Raw genomic sequence first — 24,572 nt, forward strand, 5'->3', positions numbered from 1 at the left:
TTTCTAGAGCAGATCAAGTTCTAACTGTGCCTCACACCCAGTTTAAGATAATGGATGAAGTTATTAAGCAACACAGATAAGGACAATATGTTTATACGTTCTTGCTTGGTGGACAGTTAGTAGTGCAGTGCGTTCTTCCCCTTTTTTCCTGTTTACTCATAAAGTAAATGACACCTTTTATAACTGGAATATACAAATCCCTCTCATCAGTGGATCATTCATTCAGGGGAAATAGTCCCAGTCTTGTATTTGGATATTCAAATCCTAACCTTGACAAAAAAGAGCTCTCTTTACTGTATATCAATATCTACTTGAGAGCTGTTTTCGTGAACACACCGAATAGAGAAGAAATTATAACATGTAAGTTTAAAACCTGTAATATATTTTATGTATGTGGTGCAGAGGTGATGTGTAGAGAATATCTGAAATATCTTGTCAGGTGTGATACTAAAAAAAACAAAACTAAAAAATATGTTACCTCAACTCTTACTGAAAAGATGAACTAGCATTAAATAAAAAAAGAGCTTTCAAGATTAGTAATATCATTAATTTTATCAGTTTGTTCATGAGCTGCTGAATTATTTAAAAAACAGTTTCTGTTCTGGTTCATAATAGTTCACACTATTTTTCTTTAAGTATGTTGGTCTTTTTCACATGTACTTCATATTTCCTACTATCTTGTATTGATCCATCTTTTCTTTCATCTGACATAAAGTGAAAAAGAAGAAGTTCTGTTTAAATCTTTGTTTCCTTGAGTAATAAAACATCACTTTCATCTGTCAGATCAAAGATGCAGTGGAGTCTGTATCTGCTTATTCTGATGGGTAAGTGGATTGTTTCACCAAATATACTCTTTTTAATTTAAATAAAATGAATAAAGAATATTTATGAATATAAATGAACTACTTGACATGTTTTTTTTTCCCATTTTATTCTGTTATGAAAAAAATATCAATAATCCTATATAATACCTCTGTAGGCACTTTGTTATATACCATATATGTAAGTGTGTCTTTGTATTTGTATTTATTTGACTGTTATTCTCAGCTCTGTACAAGATTGCCCATGTACCTGGACCTATTGTATGTATGCAACTGGCAAATAAAAGACTTTAGCTTAGATTCACTCAGTCTTCTCACATCTGCCCATTCACTACAGTCAGAGTCTCATTTAAGTAACGATGTTAACCTGTAATATTTAATTTCTTCAGTCAGACTATGTTTATCATATTTCTGTATTTCAGGTCAGTGTTGCCTCTTTACATGCCGCCTGTATGAGTACCACTTTATTGCAGAAAACAAGAGCTGGTATGAAGCACAGAGATACTGCAGAGAGAAATATACAGACCTGGCCAAAGTGTTTGACATGACAGACATGAGCAGACTCCGTAACTCTGCACAGAATCAAGGAGAAGCCTGGATTGGACTGAACAACACAGGTGGAAACAGGACGTGGCATTGGTCTCTGCCAGGAGTGAAATACATTCATAATGACAGCAGCTGGAATCTGGAAGGAAGATACGGTACTGAAAAGTCTGGAAACTGTGGGAGGAAAAGATACGATAATGGAGATAAAAAGCTGGCAGATGTTTCATGTGACCATACTATGTGGTTCATCTGCTACGATGGTGAGGAGATGTGAATAATATGAAATATTATTATAATATCATGATATAAAAATATAATGCAATCACATAATTGTGAAGTGAGAAGATAGAGACAGACAGAATTTCAGGTGAGAAATTATTGAGGGATGTCTTTGTGTGTTTTTCTGTTTGTTTCACAGAAAAGAAGAAAGACAGTAAAACATTGAATTTGATAAAAACATTTATGAGCTGGACACAGGCTCAGAACTACTGCAGATATAATCACACTGACTTGGCCAGTGGACTCAATCAGGTAGATGGAGAAGAAATGAAGGCTCTGTTCAATGGCGGTCCCATGAGTGTGTGGATGGGTCTGTTCAGAGACAGCTGGAGGTGGTCAGATGGGAGTGATTCCTCTTTCAGATACTGGGATATGCAGTTATTCAATGATGAACAAAGCAACAAGACATGTGCTATGACTCTGTTAAACAGATCAGGAAAATGGAGCTCTGATGAATGTGGCAAAGAAAAACCCTTCTTCTGTTATGATGGTGAGTTTTTATCAACATGTGTCTGACTGGTTTTCTCTAAAAGGAGGATCACTGGAATCACTGACAAGATCCAACTGAACATGTTGTATATTTTCCCTCCTCCTACATCTGCATGTTTGCTGAATTAATCTCATAAACATGAACACACTTAGTTGACAGTCAGATGACTTTAAATATCTGTGGGACAACTTTCAGCTACTGGTAGGTTCAACCAACGTTTTAAAGTCTCTGTTGTCTGTAAATATGGAGAGAAGTTGTTTTTATATTCCTAATAGTTTAAAAACACATAAATATTTCAGGATGTTGTCGACCTGTCTGCACAAAGTTCATTAACATTATTATACTGTTTTCTACTGAGGGCAGAGTAACACACAAACTTTTTCTATTTTATTTTATTTTTTAATTTTTATTATTGGAACAAAATAAACAGCACAGAGAGTTTCTCATGATTAGAGCTCACATAGATTCAACTCAATGTGTTGTTTTTTCTTTATGGCAGATAAATTGATCCTGATCAAAGAAAACAAGACCTGGGAGGAGGCCTTGGATTACTGCATAGAGTCTCACAGGGGACTGGTCTCCATCACTAACCCTTACCAACAGAGATGGGCGGAGGTGAGAGCCAAGAATGCCTCGAGTCCTTTTGTCTGGCTCGGCCTGCGCTACTCCTGCACTCTGGATCTGTGGTTCTGGGTCAATGACAAGCTGGTCTGCTATGAGAAGTGGAGCAGAGAGGGAAAGACCGAGGAGTGTGGCAGGGCTGTGGGCATGCAGAGTGGAGGACAGTATGAGTGGGTCAGTCAGAGAGACAATGAGAAATACAATTTTTTATGTTTTAAATAAGACTTCAGAACTATTTTAGAATTTAGACACGAGGCAAAGTAAGATTTATCTTATCTCCATTTATTACAGATTTCATTCTGGAGTGAATTGGGATTTTGTAGTTCTCTACTGTGAGTCACTGGGGTGTTTTGGTGATGGCAAAATTTCAACTAAGAGTGAAAAACAAATCTATAGCTGTAAACGACACAATATTGGTAAAATTTGATATTCGCTAAGGTAATTATGGTTTCCTCATGTTCTGCTTGACATTCCGTTTCAGTGATATCATAATTGCTTTCTTCATTATTGCTGCATTACTTCATTATTACATTTTTGTTGATAGATGTCAGAAAAAAAGTCTGTTTTAGTTTTTATGTTTGTTGTTTATTTTTTTCAAATTTGTAATCTTTTTGTCTTTACGAACTTATAAACTGGCCTTTGTGATAATATTTCCAGTCTTTAATGGTTAATAAATATTAAAAGCTAATGTGCCAAACCAGAATATTTATATTGTAAACTTTCACAAAACCACTTAACTACTTTTTTCATAATGATGTCTTATTTAAAGTGACATGCTGTAAACCGATGACCTGTGTCTGTCACAGTCTACACTCCTTACAGTAGTCCTTGGTGCATACAGGAAATCCTTTAAAATTCTCACCCATTCAACCCTAATGAGACAAAATGTCACCTTCTCAAAAATGCTTCATTCACCTGAGAACTCTTGGCATCAAGGGCTTAGATTTGGTTTTGGCATTGGTGGGGATGGATGATTCAACCACCGAACCCTGCCCTGTTTCCTTTTTTTTCTTGATAAAAAGAGGAGAAATATACTTGCCTACATATGCTACTCTACATGCTTTTAAACCATTTAAAATTACAATTCATAGTTTTATATGTGAATTAAATAATGTTAAGTTACTATTAAACAAATGACTGACAAAGTATTTTATACTTTAGTTTACTTCAACCATATTCCATATAAATCAGGTATCATACAAACATAAAAATGGCTTCAAATACAGTCATGACAATAAAAGAATATGACTTTAAGGACTTAACAACATTACTTCAGTTATATTACACCAACATCTCTTATACATTAGCACTAAGGGAACACTGAATGACCTGGTGGTTGTAGTCAATAAAACTACTCATCTAAGATTACCACAAAGTCACAGATCTCTTAGCAAAATTATGCAACATTTTAGGCACTATTGCCCCGATCAAATCAGTGAGCTGGGATGTTTTACTCTAAACATGAACTACTGTTACAGCAACAGACATGGACTACTGGTGTCCCACACAACAACTCAATGTCCAGTATGTGAAGGAGCCACACACATGCCTTCTCCTCTCATTAACATGAGATAAACTGCTGGCATATTTGTTTTACATCTATACTGTCCAGTCTCTCCTGGTGGACATGGCAACACGTTATTCATGGTTACATACAATTTTAGACTGATGTGGGCCAAAGCCTAAAACGATGTGCTGGGAGTTTGCTGTTCTCCCCGGTTCAGATATTTGAAGTTTGCACAGCTACATTCTCGCCTGAAATTTTTTAAAAGTTTATTTTGCAACCCAGAAAGAGTAATAAGAGGGGCACTGAAATTCAGGATTGTCCCAGAAAAAACGGGAGGGTTGGCATGTATTGCCTTGCATAGCCTGTAACGTTATTATGGACAGGTTTTATGAGTGAACTTGACTTTAAGTGACTTACAGGTTTCTTTGAAAAACACTTTCTTATATCCAGGTTCTTTTTGCTGCCATCCTCCTCTCCTCCTTGCAGGTCCTAGCAGCGCAGGCTTGCCGCTGCTAAAACTAAACAGAGCTCCCTGAAAGGCACAGCCAATCACATTGGCCATATTTGTCACATGACGTAGGACTCCAGTAGAGAACGTAATTTAACTCTTTCTGCACCGCTGGGTGAATGAGATGCTGACAGATCGCTTTTTTTTTTTCTTTCTATCGGGTTTGATTTTCTTTACTGGAATAGATCAAATTATTGGTGGGGACAATTCAATAATCGCTGGATATTGGTGGGGACATGTCCCTTCCGTCCATACCAAATCTACGCCCTTGCTTGGCATTATCCCTGTGTTTACTTCATCTAAGCGGTCATTCTCCAAATTGGAATTAAAAATGGGTTTACACTCCTGGATTAAGAAGTAGAGACCCACTCATCTGTCCCTGATAAAATTTGAAGAATGTCTTTTGTAAATGCCATGAGTAAATTTGAAGCCAAAACCTCTGAGTGCCATGTCACATGTCAACCATTATCATCATGCATAGATGAAGGTGACAGTAAAGTACAGTAAATTAATTTCACACTAACACCTTTGACACAAAAGGGCACTTGATCATTTTGACCATTTACTTGTACTTATAACGTGCTGTTCTACTTGCTTTGAGCACTCAAAGCACTTTCTTACTACAAGCCTCATTCATTCATTGACACAAGTCCTTTTTTTCCAATATCTAAGCTCTTTAACCCTGACATTCATCCTCCAGGGAGAGCACATGATTCAACTCAGGGGTCACCATCTTGCCCACAGATACGTTGACACACAGGTTTGAGGAGCCAAGGACCAATCTACTAACCTTCTAATTAACTGACCTGCTCTACCTCCTAATAATTGTGAGAATTACAAAAATGTTTTAGAAACACAGTTTTGTGTAAATAGGTTTATAGTGTACTGTCTTGCCTTTCTTAGGAGAGCTCATAGCTGCAAGACTGACATGCTTTTGGAGTCACAATAGACACACACATACTTGAGCAACTGTTAGGGCCTTCTCTAACCCCTGACTATAAATACTATTCATTATATTTATATGTAAAAAGATGAATGAGTTCTTCTCTTGTTCTTAACTGTTTTCATTTATAATCTGCAACAGTTGTGATCATTATATATGATGTATTTAAATCAATAAAAGTGTCATTTACAGAACCTTTTTTTTTTTCAAACTTTATATTTTTTGTCAAGATGTTGGTTCAAATAATACAGTAAAACATGTTTGACCTTGTAGTTTTCCCAGACTGTTATTCCTCAATCGTCCACTAGATGTAACCAGTGAGTTTGACTTTCTGCTTTCTGCTTATTTCTAAAGCCTAAAAATGTCAGATTTTTTTCCAGGTTTATATAAAAATAAGACAGATTGTTACATTGTGTCAGTGTTATGAAGAGGCAATGCTTTGTAAAATATGAGAAGAATCTGCTCCAGGTACTAGATTTAAAAAAGAGCTCTAAAAATTGTACAAAATGATCAAAACATCAAAAGATAAACAAAGGATACTTTACTGTGTGATTTCAATAACATGTTAGACATTTTTACTCAATTCACTTCATAGCTACCACAATGACTCTGTCACACGTTGCTCGTGAAAAGAATTTAGTTGCTGTAAAAAAACTTATTTTCTATATATAAAACATGAGTTTAGAAAGGAGTGCAATGAGTGAATTTGCTATTTGATGTCACTTGTATGCATTTGAGTGAGCGTGTGTTAATTCATGATAATGTTAAAAACAATTCAATACTTCACATTAAATTTGATGTAACTCACTGTGAATGCCGTACAAAGCAAAACACTTCAACCATATTTTGCTTATTGATTGCCAATCATGTGGAATATGATGGATTCATAATAAAGGTGTTCAATGACAGTCTAGTGAAATATTTTAGCTCCGTGGCCGGTGCTCTTTGTGTTCTTTTTCTGTTTTTCTATACTTCAGTTTATTTGTTGTCCACCCACTGTGGGTGTAAAATGGAAAATTTCACACTAACACCAGACACAAGTGTGAACTTCTTCATTTACAGAAACAGAAGGGTGTGCTCTCAGTTTGTGTCAAAAAACATTTACACATTACTTATTTGCCTTGAAATGATCATTAACATATACTTTATAGAAAGTGGAAATTTGAGATGATTGGTTGTTATAGTTCACACCAGAGAAGATGCTGGTTTAAAAGAGGGAAACGTTTCATAGACTCAAACCTCAGTTGTTTTTCTCCTCCATACTAAAACAGCTACAGTGACAACATAGGAAGTTCATGTGATCAGGTAAGACCTCTTCACACACACACGCACAGTTTCTGCCTCTAACAATACATATAAAGACAATCTTTTATAATTTATCAAGTAGCAGTAACAGTCTTTTGAAAGCCTTTAATTTTCCAACATTGTAGTAAGACCACTACAATGATAATGATGACCCTGATGTGAAACAGTAGATATTAGACTTACAGTGCACTTACAGTGGATTTGTTTTAATTTATTTCCACCAGTTTTGTTACATAAATCTCACAATAAGCAATAAAGAACTACGTTATACCTGAGATGGTTAAGTTTACAGTTTAAGTGTTTTAACTGGCAGGATGATCTGCTGAAGAATGATGGGAAACACGGGAGCTTTTACAGTAGCACCAGTAGGATTTCCAATAATTTGTGTGTCAGTGTGTCACACATGTGCACTGAAAGACTGGCGGAAGACATAAAGCCCAACACTCATGCACACTTAGATAAAGACAGTCTGCCCCAGGGCAGCTGTGGCTACAACTGTAGCTTGCCTCCACCAGTGTATGAATGTGAGAGTGAATGAATAGTGGAATTGTAAAGCGCTTTGAGGGCCCCGAAAAGCGCTATATAAATGCAATCCATTATTATTATTATTATTATTTTATTTATTTATTTATTATTATTATTATTATTATTATTATTATTATATACAATGAAAAGAGGAAAGGGAAGCAGCAAGTTTTATGCCAAATATAATCACCTTTAAAAATATGTATGAAAATGGTTATTGCTGAACCTTTAGTGCTCTATAATTGGTAGTTACATGACATGTTAGCATCTTTGTCTATAATTTGATTAATATTCATATAATGGCTTGTTTAAAAAAACAACAAGAAAACGTTGATTAATACAGACCTTTGTAGTGTTAGACATTTATTACATTGTTTCTGAATGTGTGAATAAATGTACTCACAATGTTTTTTTCATACACACTAGATAAAATTAACACTGTCCTTCTGACTATCTTGTGCACTCTCGCACTCCTGCATGGATGGAATGCAATGGTTTACAATCCAAGCCAAAACTCCAACCCACGGAACAAGTACAACAATCGTCCATGTCAGAGGACCTGGAACAATAATGGATTCAACAGATTTGTTCAGAAGCACATCCTTCAGCAAAACTTCAACAGAAAATCAAAGGAGGCATGGCAAATGTGAGTTAAAGGCTTATAGATAGGTGGATCGATAGAATGCTGCCTTTTCCTTAACAGTGCAACTGGCAAAACACAATGGGATCCAGTACACAAGTACGCTTTCAACAAACCATATGCTTACATTCTTCTTGGCATAGTTTCAACAAGGTGCTGGAAACATTCGTCTGAGATTTTGATCCATGTAGACATGACAGCATCACAGTAGAAGCAGATTTATAATGCAAATCTCCCGTTCCACCAAAATCCCAAAGGTAATATTGGATTGAGATGTGGTGATTATGGAGGACATTTAAGCCCACTGAACTCAGTGTTAGTTCAAAAATCTAGTTTGAGCAGTCTGACTAGTCTCCTCTGAGCTCTGACATAAATAAGGCATTTCTGCGCAATGACCTGACACTCACTGGTTATTTTCTCTTTTTCAGACCATTCTCTGTAAACCATAGAGATGGTTGTATGAGAAAACACCTGTAGCACTGTTTTTTTTAAATACTTGAACCAGTTATTCTGGCAACCAGAACATCACCACATTTTGAGTCACTTAAATCACCTTTCTTCACCATTTTGATGCTTGTTTTGAACTTCAGGGCATCATCTTGACCATATTACATATTTAAATTCACTTAGTTGCTGCTATGTGACTGACTGATTATATTTGTTTTGAACAGGTGTACTCAACAAAATAGCCAGTAAGAGCTGTTTAGCATTTACTAAAAATAATTATAACATTATTGATATTATTTATATTAATGTAAGTGTTATGGGGTTTTTTTTGGGGTTTGTTTTTTAAAGAAAAAAGGTTAATGTACTTACATTAACATAGGACACTGATATGACTCTTCAGGTACTTGGAGAATGAAAGACTCTGCAAAAGACCTCTGCAGTCCTTCATCAAGAAGAAGGATGAGAAACGTGTGGTGAAGATCTGTAATGGCTCCGGCAGGCGTGTTCGTGACAACTTATGCATCAGTACCTCAACCTTTAAGATACATGATGTTGAAGTGAACACCAGCAGCTGTAGGGTTACAAGAATTACGAAAAGCACAACAAAAGTGATAGTGGCTTGTGACAAAGTTGGAAACCAGTGTCGTCCTGTTCACTTTGAAAAATATGTGTTCCAGATGCCAACAGATGAACGCTGTCATGGTTAGTTAATTTTTATTTTTTTTTGCTTGGATAAAAAATTTCCTTGTATCTTTTTGCTCTTTGCTACATTAAATAGTATTATTTGTTATATGTCCTTTGCTTATCTCATTAAATCCTGGTCCTATAGCATTCAGTGAGAAAATCAAAAATGTGACTATATTCCACATATAAAAGGAACAGTTACATTTCTTATGAATGCACTTTCAGCTACAGTTTATTTGCAGCTATCCAAAGAGAGAAACGCATGAAAATTCATCATGATACCATCATAAATAAGACAGTGTATTTTATAAGCATGGTTTTCATTTTAAGCTTGGTTGTGATCCTCTCTGTTTTTATTTGTCAGTTTTCTCCATACTGTCCCGCAAATATTTTAAACCTCTTTACTTTTTTTATTTTATATGCTAACATTAAAACTAAATCTCTTTGGAAGTTAACATAGTTTTTGGTTTCTATTTTATGGCACCTAAACAACTCGCTCTGTTATGTCATTTTGTTATGAACAAAATAAACAGTCTGAGTGAGTTGTGGGTTTTTGTTGACATATTTTGAGTTTTGTGGTTACTATTGAGAAATTGAGAAGAAGTAAAATTCAGGGTGGTATCACCGATACTGATCCGATACCGATACTTTGTACAAAAACTTCATGTGTTATTGTATTTTAGCTTCATCAAATTATAGCTTCATACTGATTACAGGATGTCAGGCTACTTATTCTTATTGTTTAATTATGAAGAATTAAATAGAAATAAAAAACCTGAAGCTGTGCGTTAATTGACGCTATTTGAACACATATATCTGGTCATTTAACATGTTTATACGTTCCTGGACATTTCAACAAAAACATTCAACATTCACACTTTCCCTCATTCACAGTAGTGCTGTGCCACACTCAGAATTTGGGTATGAATCCAATACCAAGTAAATACAGGTATAGTGAAAGATGAATTCTCAATTTGCAAATTCTGAACACATTTTAATCACCACTATATCACTGTGATTGTTACTTTCCACAATAATTACTTAACACAACAAAACACACCTTTGAGCTTTTCATGTGTTTTGAAATTGGGCTTTTGGAGACCATAGTGCATGTTTGAGGTTTATTTTTTCCAAAGAAATAGTTAATACAGTTCAGCAGGCTGCATACTGAACTTGAATGATAAAAGCAAGTATCGACCCAATTATGCTAGTATTGATCTGATACCAATACTAGTGTTGGTATCAATACTATTGATATTTGTATCGATCTGCCCACCTCAGTTACCAGCCTGTTTTTGAATTTATTGGATTGTAGTTGCTTTCTCTCAGGATTTCTGCACTTTTGCAACGTTGGCTTCAAACATAAATAAGAGGTCAAGTTTACATTTACATGTTCTAGTCAGGCAAGAGTGCTGTTACAGGTGGTGGATAGGAGAATATATCAAAACACCACCTGTGCATGGGAGCACGGGCTTGTAAAAGACCTTTTAGAAAATAGTTTTATATGCACAAAAATGTATGAATCATAGACACATATCACACATATATTCGGGTATTGTACTTGCAGTCTTAACCATAGGCGCTGATCATTTATTTTATTTTATTGTCAATTTTCTCAATCCCTGTGTCTAGACAGTAACTACCTTTAGTTTTCAGAAAATTGATTGATGAAAAATGAAATATTCCCTAAAAGTTCCACTAAGCTATTGTTACTCCCCTCACCTTTCTAATATTCTATCTGTAAAACTCAAAGCGTGAAATTGTTCTTGAAGAGGAATTATTAAAGAATCAAATCTTATAACTAACTGTCATGTACACCCAATACTTACTGTTTACTAGTATTACCGCTTCTTCTGCCATATCTCGTGGGAAGAAAAAATGTTGTTGTTGCTTTTTGTTTCCTGTAAAGACAAGCATTGAATGCTGAGTGAGTTTGCCTGGTTTCCTGTGTGAGGCACTAGATGGTTTAAAAATATTCTGTAAAAATATTCAAAGTCGGTACGTTTTTTTTAATCATCATTGAAATATGTGTTGCTTCTCTGTGAGACATTTGCCAGATACCTCACTGTAAAATCTAATATTTTGTTTTATTCAAAATATTAAGTAGACTGAACCCAGTTTTTATCAACTTGGTATTAGAACTCAGTTTAAGTAAGTTACAGCACTTTTCATTCACAAAGGCTGATCAACTCAGTTTATTTGAGTTGTCTTAACTTATAAAAAGTAAGCAAGTCAGAAATTTTGCTTCTCAGTGCAGAAGGATAAAACGATATGGTTTGAAAATGCCACGTCACTACCGTCCTCCTCCCTCGCACAGATCAGCCCTGCGTGTTCATGGTGCCAGCATTTTTTTTTGTTGAGCAAACCTGGAGAAGCTTCAGTTCAAGAGATTGTTGTCATTGCTGTGAATGTTTATGTGATACCGCACACCAAAGCCTTGAAATTTCTGATAATTGGGAAAAAAGTGAGAGATGGTGGAAAAATGTCGACAGATCCTGACTCTCTGCACAAAGGTGTAATATGTTTGGAAGTATTCTGGGGCTCAACAGGCTGTCCTCTGGCAGGGCATACTGGGAGGTGGAGGTCAGCAAAAAGATCGGGTGGGATCTGGATCTGGCGAGACGTGATGCAAACCACAAGGGGAAACTCTCAATCAGTCCTGACAACGGTTGCTGGGCTACTGTACATTATGAAGACCAGAAATATGCAGCCCTGACAAAAACCACCCTGTGAGCCTTTCGGTTAAAGAGAAACCTCGGAAAGTCGGGGTGTTTGTAGATTATGAGGAAGGTCTCGTGTCCTTTTACGATGTGACGTCTCAGTCTCACATCTACTCATTTACTGAGTGTTTGTTTGGTGGTGAGATCCTTCCATACTTCAGTCCACATCTGAAACAAAATGAGAAAAACAGCGATCCTTGGATTATCACTGCTGTGCAAAAGCAGTAGTAATCACATGCACTGAATGTGGTTGGCAATATGTATGATTAGGTGTGCAGTAACAGTTTGCTCACCTGCCCATCGGGCATTTCATCTGCCAAATTTCAACATTTTTTACTATAACATGCCTTAATGAAGATCCTCTGACTGAGGCATCAAAATGTTTTATCTTTTATGTACTATTTTTCTAGATTTTAACATTTGAAAAGTAAAAACTAGGTCATACATACAACAGTGGAAATGTATAGATATTACAGAAACAATATGAACAATGAAATTACAGAAAATTACTAACAAAAACAAGGCTGGGAACTAGGATGTCTGGGTTTGTTGAAACACCTGCAAAAGACAGAAATGACAAAATATATTCTAAAGATCAACTTGTTAAAACACGTCGAACACGATTCCTGTTATTTCTTTAAGAAAAAAATATTAGGACATATTATGATCAAATGATGTTACGTACTGATCACCAGCAGCTGGAGGTTGTGCATTTTTCAAAATCAGCTTTTAGCCAATTTTTGGGAGCATCAAAATCTTGCACCTAGATGAAAGTAACTTTAAGAAGTAGTTTGACATTAATCCCTTGGATGCAACAGGGAACTTGACGTTGTTGTGCATGGACTGGTGTATGTATGGATCAGAATCAGAATACTTTATTAATCCTTAAGAAAATAATATAAGTGTATGCATGTGCTTTTCTACTCAGTTTGAGCAGATTGCCTCTTATACTTCAAGCCTTGGGGGATAAGGAGGTAATTTAGGACTCAGGATCTATGACACACAGTTTAAGGGGAGCCATGGATCAAACCACCAACCTTGCCATTAGCAGATGGGCTGCTCTACCCACTAAGCCACACAGGACTTTAAAATATTAAGTTAACTTTGTGCGAATATGCTTAAATTATATGTCTTGACTGCTGTCCTAAGAGTTGCAAGACGGGAATACTTGAACTCTCTGTGCCTGTAACATTTTTTTGTCTGCTGATTCTTGTCTGCTGTGCACAGAGGAGTGTGGTAGTCCCCTCCACCTCTGTGCAGACACACACACAAACACAGACACTTCAGCACTCCCTTCCCACAGCTCTGACTATAAATGCTGTTTGCTATAACTGTATACCACAGGATGAATTACGGGTTCTGCTTGTTTGTTGTGTCTTGTTCATTCTCCATCACTTACTGTATCAACAAAATGTTTACTTCTCTTTGTAGCTCTGTTTTACAGATCCTTTTTGTAACCATCTCCATCTGTTTGCTACTCAGGCTTCTTATATTGTGGTCTTCAGGAGTCACCATATGCCATTTAATAATGTGTGTGATGCTATTTATGACATCAAAAGGACAGAAATGAATAAAATTGTCATTTAGGAACATTTTTTTTTGTGCATTTTTTGTCATGATGTTACCACAAATAAGTTTGATAAGTAGATATTTTTTTAAATCTGTAGATAGATTTTAAAATATAAATAGCACATATAAATAATATCAATTATTATCATTAATAATAATAATGATATAGAAATTACTTCCAGACTGTCATATCTTATTTGTCCACTAGATGCCATTAGTGAGTTTTACCTCCATCCTGATGAACACATTCTCCACCCATTGTTGTTTTCTGTTATGTAGAAGAACGTTCTGTATACTGAATGGAAAATTAAAGTAAATACTTCATGTCCACACACAAATCAGAGAAAATATCCACTCCACTTTGGAATACTCTCATGATGGTCACTTTCAATCAATCTGTTTATTTATAAACACATTTAACAACAACACAGGTCGACCAAGCTGCTGTACTTAGTAAAAAGGAAAACAAATACACACAAAAAGAACAAAACAAGACACAGTCACAATTAAAAGCTAGGGAGTAAAGATGTGTTTCTAGATGAGATTTACAAATGTCGAGTTTTGGAGAGGTCCTAATTTGAAGAAGCAGTCTATTCAAGTTTAGGCGCAGCAATCTCAAAGTCCTCGTCTCCTCTGGGTTTTAGTTTGCTGCTAGGAACAATCAGAAGCAACTTATCAGCTGACCTAAGAGTTCTATTTGGAGTATTTTTAGTTACAAGATCAGAGAGGTATGGGGAAGCTAATCAATTTAGAGACTTAAAAACAAGCAATAAAATCTTAAAATCAATTCTATAACGTACTGGAAGCCAGTGTGAACGAGCCAAGACTGGGGAAATATGGTCTCATTCACGAGTGCCTGTCTAACCCTAACCTCATTCTGAACAAGCTGAAGAAGAGAGCAGAGCCTGGCTGATACCAAAATAAAGATTATTACACTAATCAAGCCAGGATGAAATTAATAGATAAATCACTTTCTTGAAGTCAGCAAATGACAACATGTTCTTAATTTTTGCAAGGGCCCTCAGCTGGAAGAAGCTGGCTTTTACAACAGAATTTATTTGTTTGTTTGTCAAATGAAAAATTGCCATCAAAGAACACTCACAGATTTTTTTTGCAATGGGAGTTCTGGACTTTTCCAGAGCGCCCCACTTCAGCCAAAGTGCACAGAGAAACAGGCTCAAAGTGATCAAAAACAGCTGAGGAATACGAGGTAACAGAAGGATCATAAGCTTCGTCCCCTTGTCAGCTCATCACTGGACACACTTCAGTTTGCCTACCAACCTGGCATTGCAGAGGATGATGCTTCCTCCCAAAGTTCTCTGATGACTCTGCAATAGTCGGCCTCATTAGGGCTGGGTATCGTCACTGATTTCTAGAATCGATTCAATCCACGATTCGATTCGATTCGATTCAATTCGATTTGAATCTGGGAATCTGGGAAATTTTGCCTCAGACAGTCAGAAATATTATAATTCAGATCAGTACATTAACATATTTTTGTATCTATAAAAAGGAAGCTGACACTCGCAAGACTTTATCAAAGGTGTGAGCATCACAGCAGATGCCTTTGTGTCAAAGTAGCTGAAGATAAAACACAGAAAAACATGAAGGTGGTTTTCCTGGCCTGGGTTTTATAAAAATATTCTGCAGTACATCAAAAACGAAAGAAAACCATTAATCAACTTATGAACATTACCTCTGAAGTTACAGCGGTTTTATTAGAGACACGGCTAAGCGTTTTGCATTTTGCATAATTTTAAAAAGTTTAAATTTGTTCAGGATTGAACGGCAGAAATTAGGTTTTCTTTTCGGAAGTAAGTAAAAGGGAAAAAAACAGCAGCCAACAGCGCTCTAAATAACGTAGACTTGTGCGTAACAAGCAAGCGAATAATGCAGAAAACAGATTTTTAGACGGGAAACTGTTCTTGAAGTACAGAGAGAGAGAGAGAGCTGTGCATGAAGTGTGATTTTATCGTGGTGGAAGCAAAAGGGCAAAAGTCAGAGGGAATTCATGACGATGTTTATGTGAAGCGTAGTTTGGATCTTCTTTTGCTGCTGGTTCAGTCAGTATTGTTTGGGGAGAGATCAAACTAACAGCTCTAGAATCAGCGCAAAAAGGGCGTAAACACAAAGCGCGGACCCGCCGAAACATCAGAATCAGCGAGCTTTCAGCCCCGACCGTGTCCGTGCCGTCGGGTGAGAAAGGCGACATCTCACTGATTCTGATCCGTCGGCGGGTCCGCGCTTTGTGTTTGCGTCTTTGTGCAGAATCCGTGTACCTGCTCTCATTTACTGTTTTAGCTGTTTGGTGGTTGTCGAAACTGAGATTCTGACATTTCGGGCAAAATAAATTTATATTAAAAAATCGATTCAGAATTTTAATGAATCGATATCACGTTATCCAAGCCAGAATCGATTTTAATCGATGAATCGATAATCAAAACCCACCCCTAGGCCTCATCACTGATATGGACGACAGGGAGTAGCTACAGAGAACTGACGCAAGACTTTGTGGACTGGTGCCAGTAGAATTACCTCCAGATCAACACTGGAAAAACAAAGGAGCTGGTGGTAGACTTCCGCAGGTACAAACATCCTCCACTGCAAGCACTAAACATTCAAGGTATAGACATTGAGGCTCTGGACAGCTACAGGTACCTTGGTGTTTATCTGAACAATAAACTGGACTGGACTCAGCCCTTTCCTGTACCTGCTGCAGAGACTCAGGTCTTTTGGAGTGAAGGACCCACTCCTGAAGACCTTCTATGACTCTGTGGTGGCCTCAGCCATGTTTTAACGTGTGGTCTGCTGGGGTGGCAGCAACTTGGCTGGGGGACAGGAAGAGACTGAACAGGCTGATCCGGAGGGCCAGCTCTGTTCTAGGATGCCCTCTGGACCCAGTGGAGGTGGTGAGTGACAGGAGAATGGTGGCTAAGCTGTCATCTCTGTTGGACAACATCTCCTGACCCCATGCAAGAGACTCTGACAGCACTGAGCAGCTCCTTCAGTGGCAGGCTGTGGCACAGAGACTCTGCAGGTATTTCCTTCCTACTGCTGCCAGTACAAAGACTTTGCAGATGACCAAACACACACATCTACACATGGAAGCGTATCTGTAACCAGAAGGTCGCCGGTTCGATCCCCGGGTTCTCTCTCCTGGTCATTGTGTCCTTGGGCAAAACACTTTACCCTACTGCCTACTGGTGTTGGCCAGAGGGGCCGATGGCGCGATATGGCAGCCTCGCTTCTTTCAGTCTGCCCCAGAGCAACTGTGGCTACAACCGTAGCTTGCCTCCACCAGTGTGTGAGTGAATAGTGGCATTGTAAAGCGCTTTGGGTGCCTTGAAAAGCGCTATATAAATCCAATCCATTATTATTATTATTATGTGCAATAACACTAAGTGTATTTTTTTTTCAAACAACGTAGCATTTTATTCTGTTGCATATAGCATGTGTGACAGCCAGTGGGCTGGCCTTGATTTCTTGTTGACTGTCTCTTTCAGATATGTGGTTGGTGGAGCTGACCCAATTATAGATACAGCACACCTTAGAAGGCCATTCCCAGTTATAAAGCTACCTTGACTGAACCTCTGTCTCTCTTCATCTGGGGCTCATTATGCTCATTTGGTTATGTTCAGTTATGACTCTTGTATCATTTCACCTGTGCTTGAGTTTCTTTACTTTATTTCATTAAAATATCTGACAGCATTTAAAAGCCTGTGTGCGGTCTCCCACTTACTTGTCACATCCTTTGAGCCGGGTTGTGACATATGGTATTCTTTTTTCTCTTGTTCTATTCCAGTGTTTTTCTTAATTTTTGCTACTGTAACTCTGCACTGTCCACTTTCTGCTGTGACACAACACATTTCTCACATGTGGAACTAATAAAGGCTTATCTTATCTTTAACAAGAAACTGTAAAAAGGTTTCACAGGTGGCTGGAGACACTGGTAAGTGTGGGGTAGGTGAAGGGTTGATAACAGAATTAATGGTGTTTAATAAGACACAGGACCTATAACAGTTACTTCTTAAATCCAGTTTCACAGACAGAGTTACACCCTTGCCAGTTTTTGAGAGCAGGGCTTAATGATGTAAATTAGCCGAACAAAACAACAAACAACACAGAACTGAGCTCCAAGGAACACAAATAACCTCATAAAACAATAAATCTAAAACTGATTCTGACCTTCCTAGATTACCCAAAGAGTGAGAATAAGATAATATGTGATATATTTTATGTAGACCAGATTTGCTGAATTCTGTAGTGTTGCAAAAAGCAGATTAACCTTATAGTGATTAAAAGTTCCTAAACACCACTTAAAGCCCTGTCATAGCTTTTGTGCTCTGCAGGGCATTTCTGCCATTCAAATAAACGTTACTTTTACAGCCTACCTAACAATGTTCAAGGTCTTGAACTGTCCACCAATCAAGCCTCTGTGTCAGGAAGTAGAAAAACAATTTCCCCATTGTGCTTTGCAGAGTCCAACTGGTACAAACAGATAAGAGATATAAAGATGCAGACAAGAGAACAGTTTATTATTAAACAACATCAAAACAGCCAGTTTGATCATAATCATCAGAGAGTCTGGAGAGTGAGTGGTGCTGAAACAACTTGGAAAATGAATTTTAACATTTTACGATCTATTTTCTTGTTTTGTGGCTTGACTTTGGCCCACAGTGGTGCTAATACCACTGAAACAAATCCATACCATCCTGACATGTGTAACCTCCTGAAAGACTTTGGGGCCATGACAGAAAAAGTGAAATCTATGGAAACAAGACTGAAGGAAACTGAAATCTGCCTAAAGGAGGCTGTAACCAGGCTGAAAGACAGCGAAAACCAAATTTTGGAGCTGCAAAGCAAAGGTAAAACAAAATGAAGTGAGATTTCATTGATTAAACTGTTAAGCATTTTTTCATTGTGGCTGAATACTCACAATTAATTTGACTCAACATTAACAATCTTCAAAAATATTAGTATAGGAAGGAAGATGGAAGGTGTTGATGCTCTTATTTGATGTTTTCAAACCTGACAATAGAGCATCAACTCCCTGAAATTCAGTGCTGTAAAAAAAATAAAATAAAAGAATCTTGAGCCACGCCTTGTTTCTATTTTTACAAAAATTGGAAAAAGCTGGAATGATTTATTAAAATGTATAAACATTCTGTATCGGGAAATCGTGTACTGAGTAAAAAACAAAGAGTTTATGCCTCTCTAACAACCTGGAAATTTGGTAGGACCACCCTAAATTGTCATATTAGAATGCAAAATTAATTACACTGTTTGTCTAATTAAAGATGAAAAGCTTAAAACAATGACATTTTGAAGACCGGATAATGTCCATGTTATCTGAAAGCTCATTAATAATACCATAGTAATTATCCAAATTCAAATTCAAATTCAAATTCAAATTCAAATTTTATTTGTCACGTACACAGTCATACACAGTACGATATGTAGTGAAATGCTTGGACAACTGCTCGTGACCTAAAGAAAACAAAAAGGAAAAGGCTATGAATAAGATAGGAAATAAATATGAAAAATTAAAAAGGGTAAATTTAACTAGGAAGGAATAAAATATAAATTAAGGTTAAAAATGAAATAACTGTACAACACAAATTAGAATGAAGGGTAAATTTAACTGGGAAGAATAAGATAAAATATATAAATTAAAGTTGAAAATAAAATAACTGTACAACAAAATACACAATATAGAACTATATAAGAATGTATGAAGAAATATAAATAAATATATACACAATAACAGCAGCGTGATTTAAGTAATGAAGTGAAAACAATGTCCAGAATGTCCAGTGTGTGTGTAAGAACTATATGTGTGGGTCAGTACTGTGTGGTGGTGTGATTGAGAGACCGTATCGCCTGCGGGAAGAAGCTCCTCCTCAGTCTCTCTGTGTTGGTCTTCAGGGAGCGGAATCGCTTTCCTGACCTCAACAGAGAGAACAGTCTGTTGTTGGGATGGCTGAGGTCCTTCACGATCTTCCTGGCCTTGGTCCAGCACCGCCTGCTGTAGATTGAGTGCAGGTCAGGAAGCTCGGAGCGGATGGTGCGCTCAGCTGACCGCACAACCCTCTGTAGAGCTCGTCTGTCCTGCATGGTGCTGTTCCCGAACCAGGTTAAGATGTTTCCCGTCAGGATGCTCTCTATGGTGCACAAGTAAAAGTTCCTGAGCACCTTGGAGGGCAGTTGGAAGTCTCTCAAGCGCCTGAGGTGGTAGAGACGCTGACGGGCCTTTTTCACCACGGTGTTGATGTGACAGGACCATGACAGGTCCTGCGTGATGTGAACTCCGAGGTATTTGAAGCTGTCCACTCTCTCCACTGGGCACTCGTTGATGACAGGGGTCTGGTGGTTCCCCTCCTGCTTAGTGCTGAAGTCCACTATCAGCTCCTTTGTCTTACTGACGTTTAGAAGGAGGTTGTTCCTCTGGCACCAGTTCTCCAGATTCCTAATCTCCTTCAGGTAGGCCGTCTCGTTGTTATCAGAGATCAGGCCCACCACGACGGTGTCGTCAGCAAACTTGATGATGGTGGTGGAGCTGGTAGTGGCCACACAGTCATATGTGTACAAAGAGTACAGCAGGGGGCTCAGAACACACCCCTGGGGGGCTCCAGTGCTGAGAGTGGTGGAGGCTGAGACATGTCCGCCCATCCTTACTGCCTGTGGCCTGCCAGTTAGGAAGTTGGAGATCCACAGACACATAGATGAGCTGAGTCCCAGATGCTCCAGCTTGGTGGTGAGTGTGGAGGGAATTATGGTGTTAAATGCAGAGCTGTAGTCTATGAAGAGCATTTTAACATAATTCCCCCTTCTAGTGTCCAAGTGAGTGAGTGATGTGTGGAGGAGATGAGAGATGGCATCGTCTGTGGAACGATTGGACGGTAAGCGAACTGTAGTGGGTCCAGTGTGTCTGGTAGTGAAGAAATGATGAAGTCTCTGACCAGGCGTTCAAAGCACTTCATCACTACTGAGGTGAGGGCTACAGGGCGATAGTCATTGAGAGAAGCAGGGTGGGGTTTCTTCGGGACAGGAACAATGATGGACTCTTTGAAGCATGTGGGGATCACCGACTGAGATAAAGAGATGTTGAATATCTCAGTGAACACAGGAGCTAGCTGGTATGCGCAAAAAAGCTAAATGTCACATTTATCTGCTGATACAAAGAAATCTGATACACCTGATCGTCTGTGTGTCCTTACAGATAAGTCACAATATCAGTCAGTGTGAAACCTACATTTACAACAATTTTATGCTTATGATTTGATTTTCACAGAAAGAACCAAAATAATATTCAGTGCAACAGCAGGAAGAGGCAATGCACACATCGGACCCTTCAACACAGACATAATTATAGACTATAAGAAAGTAATTACAAACTTTGGCAATGCCTACAGTCCAGTCACAGGTAAGATTTACAGCCTCCTGTATGCTCATTTGTTTTATTTCACAAAGTAAAAGAGATATAAGTGCAAGACAAAAACATGTTTGCAATTCAGTTTTGGAAAATTATATTTATTGTTATTGTAAAATTAAATGTACTAAACTTAATTATTAAAAATTTCAACAGCAATTTACAAATCTGACATTTATATGTAGTTAAAGGATGAGACGTAATGATCAAATCTCCCTTACTTTTTCCTTTTCTTTTTGATGTGACCAACACTCTTTTATTCTTCAGGTGTCTTTACAGCACCTGTTGCAGGTGTTTATTACTTTACCATCTTCTATCACGGTGGAAGAAGCTACCCACATTATCTGCGTATTTTCAAGAATAATGAGTTGACGGTCTTTACAGCTGATCATAAGACAGAAAGCGATGGAGCTGATAATGGAGGAAACTCTGTGTTCCTGCAGCTGCAGCAAGGAGACCAAGTGTATGTGAGCATGGCTGCAAACACATATGTTGGGGGAGACGACCACACAACTTTTAGTGGCTTTTTGGTCACGCAAACGTAAGAAAAAGTAAATGTATGTCTGCTTAGGATGACAGGCCAGAGCTTCTTTTAAATATGATGCTTCACACAAATCAAACCAATTTCTGTAACATTCAAATGTGCCTAAGAATTTTGTGCTTTAATTTTATTATCACTGTTGAATTTGATATAATTTTAAGATGTATGTTCATGTTAATTTAATTGATTTGAGTTTCATTGCATTGCCTATTATTAACTGCATTTTGATAGCGTTTTAAAAAATCTTTAGTAAGATAGTTTGAATGAGCTCTGTGTTCAAGTTTATTGCCTTATAAACAACGTTGTTTTGCTTTTTTTCTGCTTGATCGTGAATATCAAAATGTGAGCTCAATGAATAAAATTGAAGTAAATAATTTCCGTACCATAATGTATGACTTTTGAAGCATACAGGGATCACCTCCATTCCTACTTCACAATTATGTGTTGACAATGTATACTAAATAATTGTTGGGGTGCAAATAAATAGGAGTAACTTATAAGCATTTTTAGGAGTGAGGAGGATAAACTGGGGCATTTAAGCTGCATTCGTCAACAAACTGATGCCTGAAAAAATGCCACGTTTCTCAAAAGGAGCCATGTATTTACACCTATGTGGAGGTCCCTCTGTTTTCAGCCTGTCAACATTATATAACTTTGAATTATGAGCACAGAATGAATTAGTGAACATAGAACAGAAATACAAGAAAAACAGAGGATCTTTATATTCATGTTATGACCTGTCTAGGGCATAAAATGAAAAGGAGATGAAAAGTTCCAGCCTTGTCATAGCTTTCCTGCTTTGCAGGGTATTTATGCCATTCAAATAAACGTTACTTTTACAGCCTACCTAACAATGTTCAAGATCTTGAGCTGTCCACCAATGAAGCCTCTTTTTGAGGAAATAGCAAAACAGAGTCTCACTTCACATCTTTTCTGCTAATTGTGCCTTCATGTGCCAGAGCTGTTTCAATGATATGATGGCACAGTTTTTTTTTTTAGTGTCTGAGCTTATACACAGGAACACAGGAATTCTTTTGCTAGCAAATGTATTACTGTTTCCTCATTGCTCTTATGCTGAGTTCAACTGGTACAGATAGATACAGATAGATAAGCGATACAGAGATGCAGACAAGAGAACAGTTTATTATTAAACAGCATCAAAGCAGCCAGTTTGATCATATTAATGAGAGGTCTGGAGAGTGAGTGGTGCTGAAACAGCTTAGAAAATGAATTTTAACAATTTATGGGCCACAGTGGTGATAAGTTACTGAAACAAATTAATATTATCCTGACATGTGTAACCTCCTGAAAGATTTTAGGGCCATGACAGAAAAAGTGAAATCTATGGAAACAGATTGAAGGAAACTTTTTTTTCGTTGTGGCTAAATATTTCATAAGGCAAAACAACAAACAAAGCAAAAAATGAAGACATACCACAAAATATAAGGAACAGAAAGCAGAAACAAATCAAATTTCTGACCCACAACACTATCGCAAGCAGATGCTTTCTGGATAGACAGCATCTGGAATTGTGCATGACGTATTATGGATTAAGATATGATAGTACTTTTCTGCCTTCATTGTTCCACTATTTTTGACAGAATTGTCAACATGATGTAGACTAACTCATTGTTGGGGTACAAATGAATATAGAAGTAAACAGGTTTATTGGTCACTCCAACCCCCCCCCCCCAAAAAAAAAACAAACAAACAAAGAAAACAACAACCCCCCCCCCAAAAAAAAACAAAAACAAAAAACAAAAAAACAATAGACTAACTTCTACCTTAAGTGTCCAGACTTGCTAGTACAAAGTTAAACCCGCTTTTGCCAACCTCCCCAGAACAAGCAAGAGGGAATGGACAGTGCTCGGCTTTACACACACAGTTTAACACAAAGTGGGCCAAAATGGCAGACTGTGCTCTCAGTCTAAAGCAGCCACGCCAAATCACAGTCAGTCTTTTATAGACGCAGGTGAGCTCAATCAGCCACTCATTGCTTCCTGGTTTTCCACATGGCTCAAGCTGGCCAATCACCTACAGGGCTGACACACTTGCATTTGCCTGGAGGAAATCATGTTGCCTCATACGTTCCAAAACCCTAGGCACTAACAATGATATCAAAGATAAATAATACAAAACGGGAAAACACTAAGGACCATAACAAATTAAAATGCACTGAAATATTAAAAATGTTAAAATCCATTAAAATGTAAAATGAGAATAATTAAAGTGTTTAGAAAATTCTTGAAATAGCTTTTAAAAGGAGGACAATGTGTTTAATAAGTTTAAGAGATATAGTAATCATATATGATTCATCTTTACAAGTTTCCTGATTTATTGTGGAGAGCTGATGATTGTAAGAGGAAACGAATGTGGTTGTGAAGTTTGTGCACGTCTGCTGAACTGTCTGCTCAACAGTCTTTGTTGATCCGCACATTTTACAAACTGTCTGTGAGAAACCTGACATGTCTGCGAAATCAACGAGCAGCTGCTCACTTTTGTCTTAGTGTCAACAGTCTGCGCTACCTTGTAGATGTCCGCTGATCTCTCTGCATTCCTTCACACATAACTGTTGTAATCTAGCCCATTTCGTACTGTGCCATGCTGTTCCAGATCATTCTCCAATGACTTCATTTGTTTGTCTCAGCCACATACGATAACTGGGGACGCATAAAAAGATGTAAACAAAGCTACAGAAAAATGAACTCTTAGCATGTAGAAAACATGTCCTCCACCCTCTGGAAACTTGTGAATACAGAGCCTACAGAGGCAGTATACAAACAACATCCAAAATGAGTCAAAGTTTGACGTCCACAATGACCCCATGGAGGTCTACAGATGACAACACTAATGTTATAATGCACAAGAGATTAAGTAGAGTCAAAAAAAGTTCTCCCCCATCTGTGGACCACAGTTGAACCCTCAAAAATGAGATATGCTGTAAAGGACATCACTCTGCACGTCACTTTGCACTTTGACATTACTATCTCTTTAAAA

General features: G+C 37.6%; 2 protein-coding genes and 1 long non-coding RNA gene across 4 annotated transcripts in view; all 3 read left to right on the plus strand.

Moving 5' to 3' along the window:
- Positions 1-310: 310 nt before the first annotated feature.
- LOC120739341 (putative C-type lectin domain family 20 member A) overlaps positions 311-24,572 on the plus strand; it is a 29,560-nt gene continuing 5,298 nt past the window's right edge. Inside the window, exons 1-4 of one of the 2 annotated variants that reach the window (XM_040041095.1) lie at positions 311-360; positions 784-824; positions 1,244-1,627; positions 1,786-2,136. In XM_040041095.1, the coding sequence (XP_039897029.1) occupies positions 791-824; positions 1,244-1,627; positions 1,786-2,136 (769 nt within the window). In that variant the 5' untranslated portion in view covers positions 311-360; positions 784-790. Of the gene's footprint in view, positions 361-685; positions 825-1,243; positions 1,628-1,785; positions 2,137-24,572 lie in introns of those variants that run through there. The other variant, XM_040041094.1, reaches the window with a different exon arrangement.
- On the plus strand, positions 6,914-13,579 carry LOC120739354. The gene is made up of 3 exons (XR_005697177.1): positions 6,914-7,020; positions 7,972-8,191; positions 9,033-13,579. It is a non-coding gene; the product is annotated as an uncharacterized LOC120739354 (long non-coding RNA).
- LOC120739349 lies at positions 17,855-21,802 on the plus strand. Its single transcript, XM_040041109.1, has 3 exons — positions 17,855-18,470; positions 20,897-21,028; positions 21,302-21,802. The coding sequence occupies exons 1-3, from the start codon at positions 18,119-18,121 to the stop codon at positions 21,577-21,579; spliced, it is 762 nt and encodes a 253-aa protein (XP_039897043.1). The 5' UTR covers positions 17,855-18,118; the 3' UTR covers positions 21,580-21,802.

Source organism: Simochromis diagramma, unplaced genomic scaffold (assembly GCF_900408965.1).
Source record: "Simochromis diagramma unplaced genomic scaffold, fSimDia1.1 OVJJ01000370.1, whole genome shotgun sequence".
NCBI lineage: Eukaryota > Metazoa > Chordata > Actinopteri > Cichliformes > Cichlidae > Simochromis > Simochromis diagramma.

Excerpts from the sequence above, each read along its gene's own strand:
- LOC120739349 (XM_040041109.1), top strand. The coding sequence starts at position 18,119 with ATGCAGACAAGAGAACAGTTTATTATTAAACAACATCAAAACAGCCAG. Across the intron at positions 18,471-20,896 it reads TTTGGAGCTGCAAAGCAAAG|AAAGAACCAAAATAATATTC; the intron begins GTAAAACAAAAT and ends TGATTTTCACAG. Across the intron at positions 21,029-21,301 it reads TGCCTACAGTCCAGTCACAG|GTGTCTTTACAGCACCTGTT; the intron begins GTAAGATTTACA and ends TTTATTCTTCAG.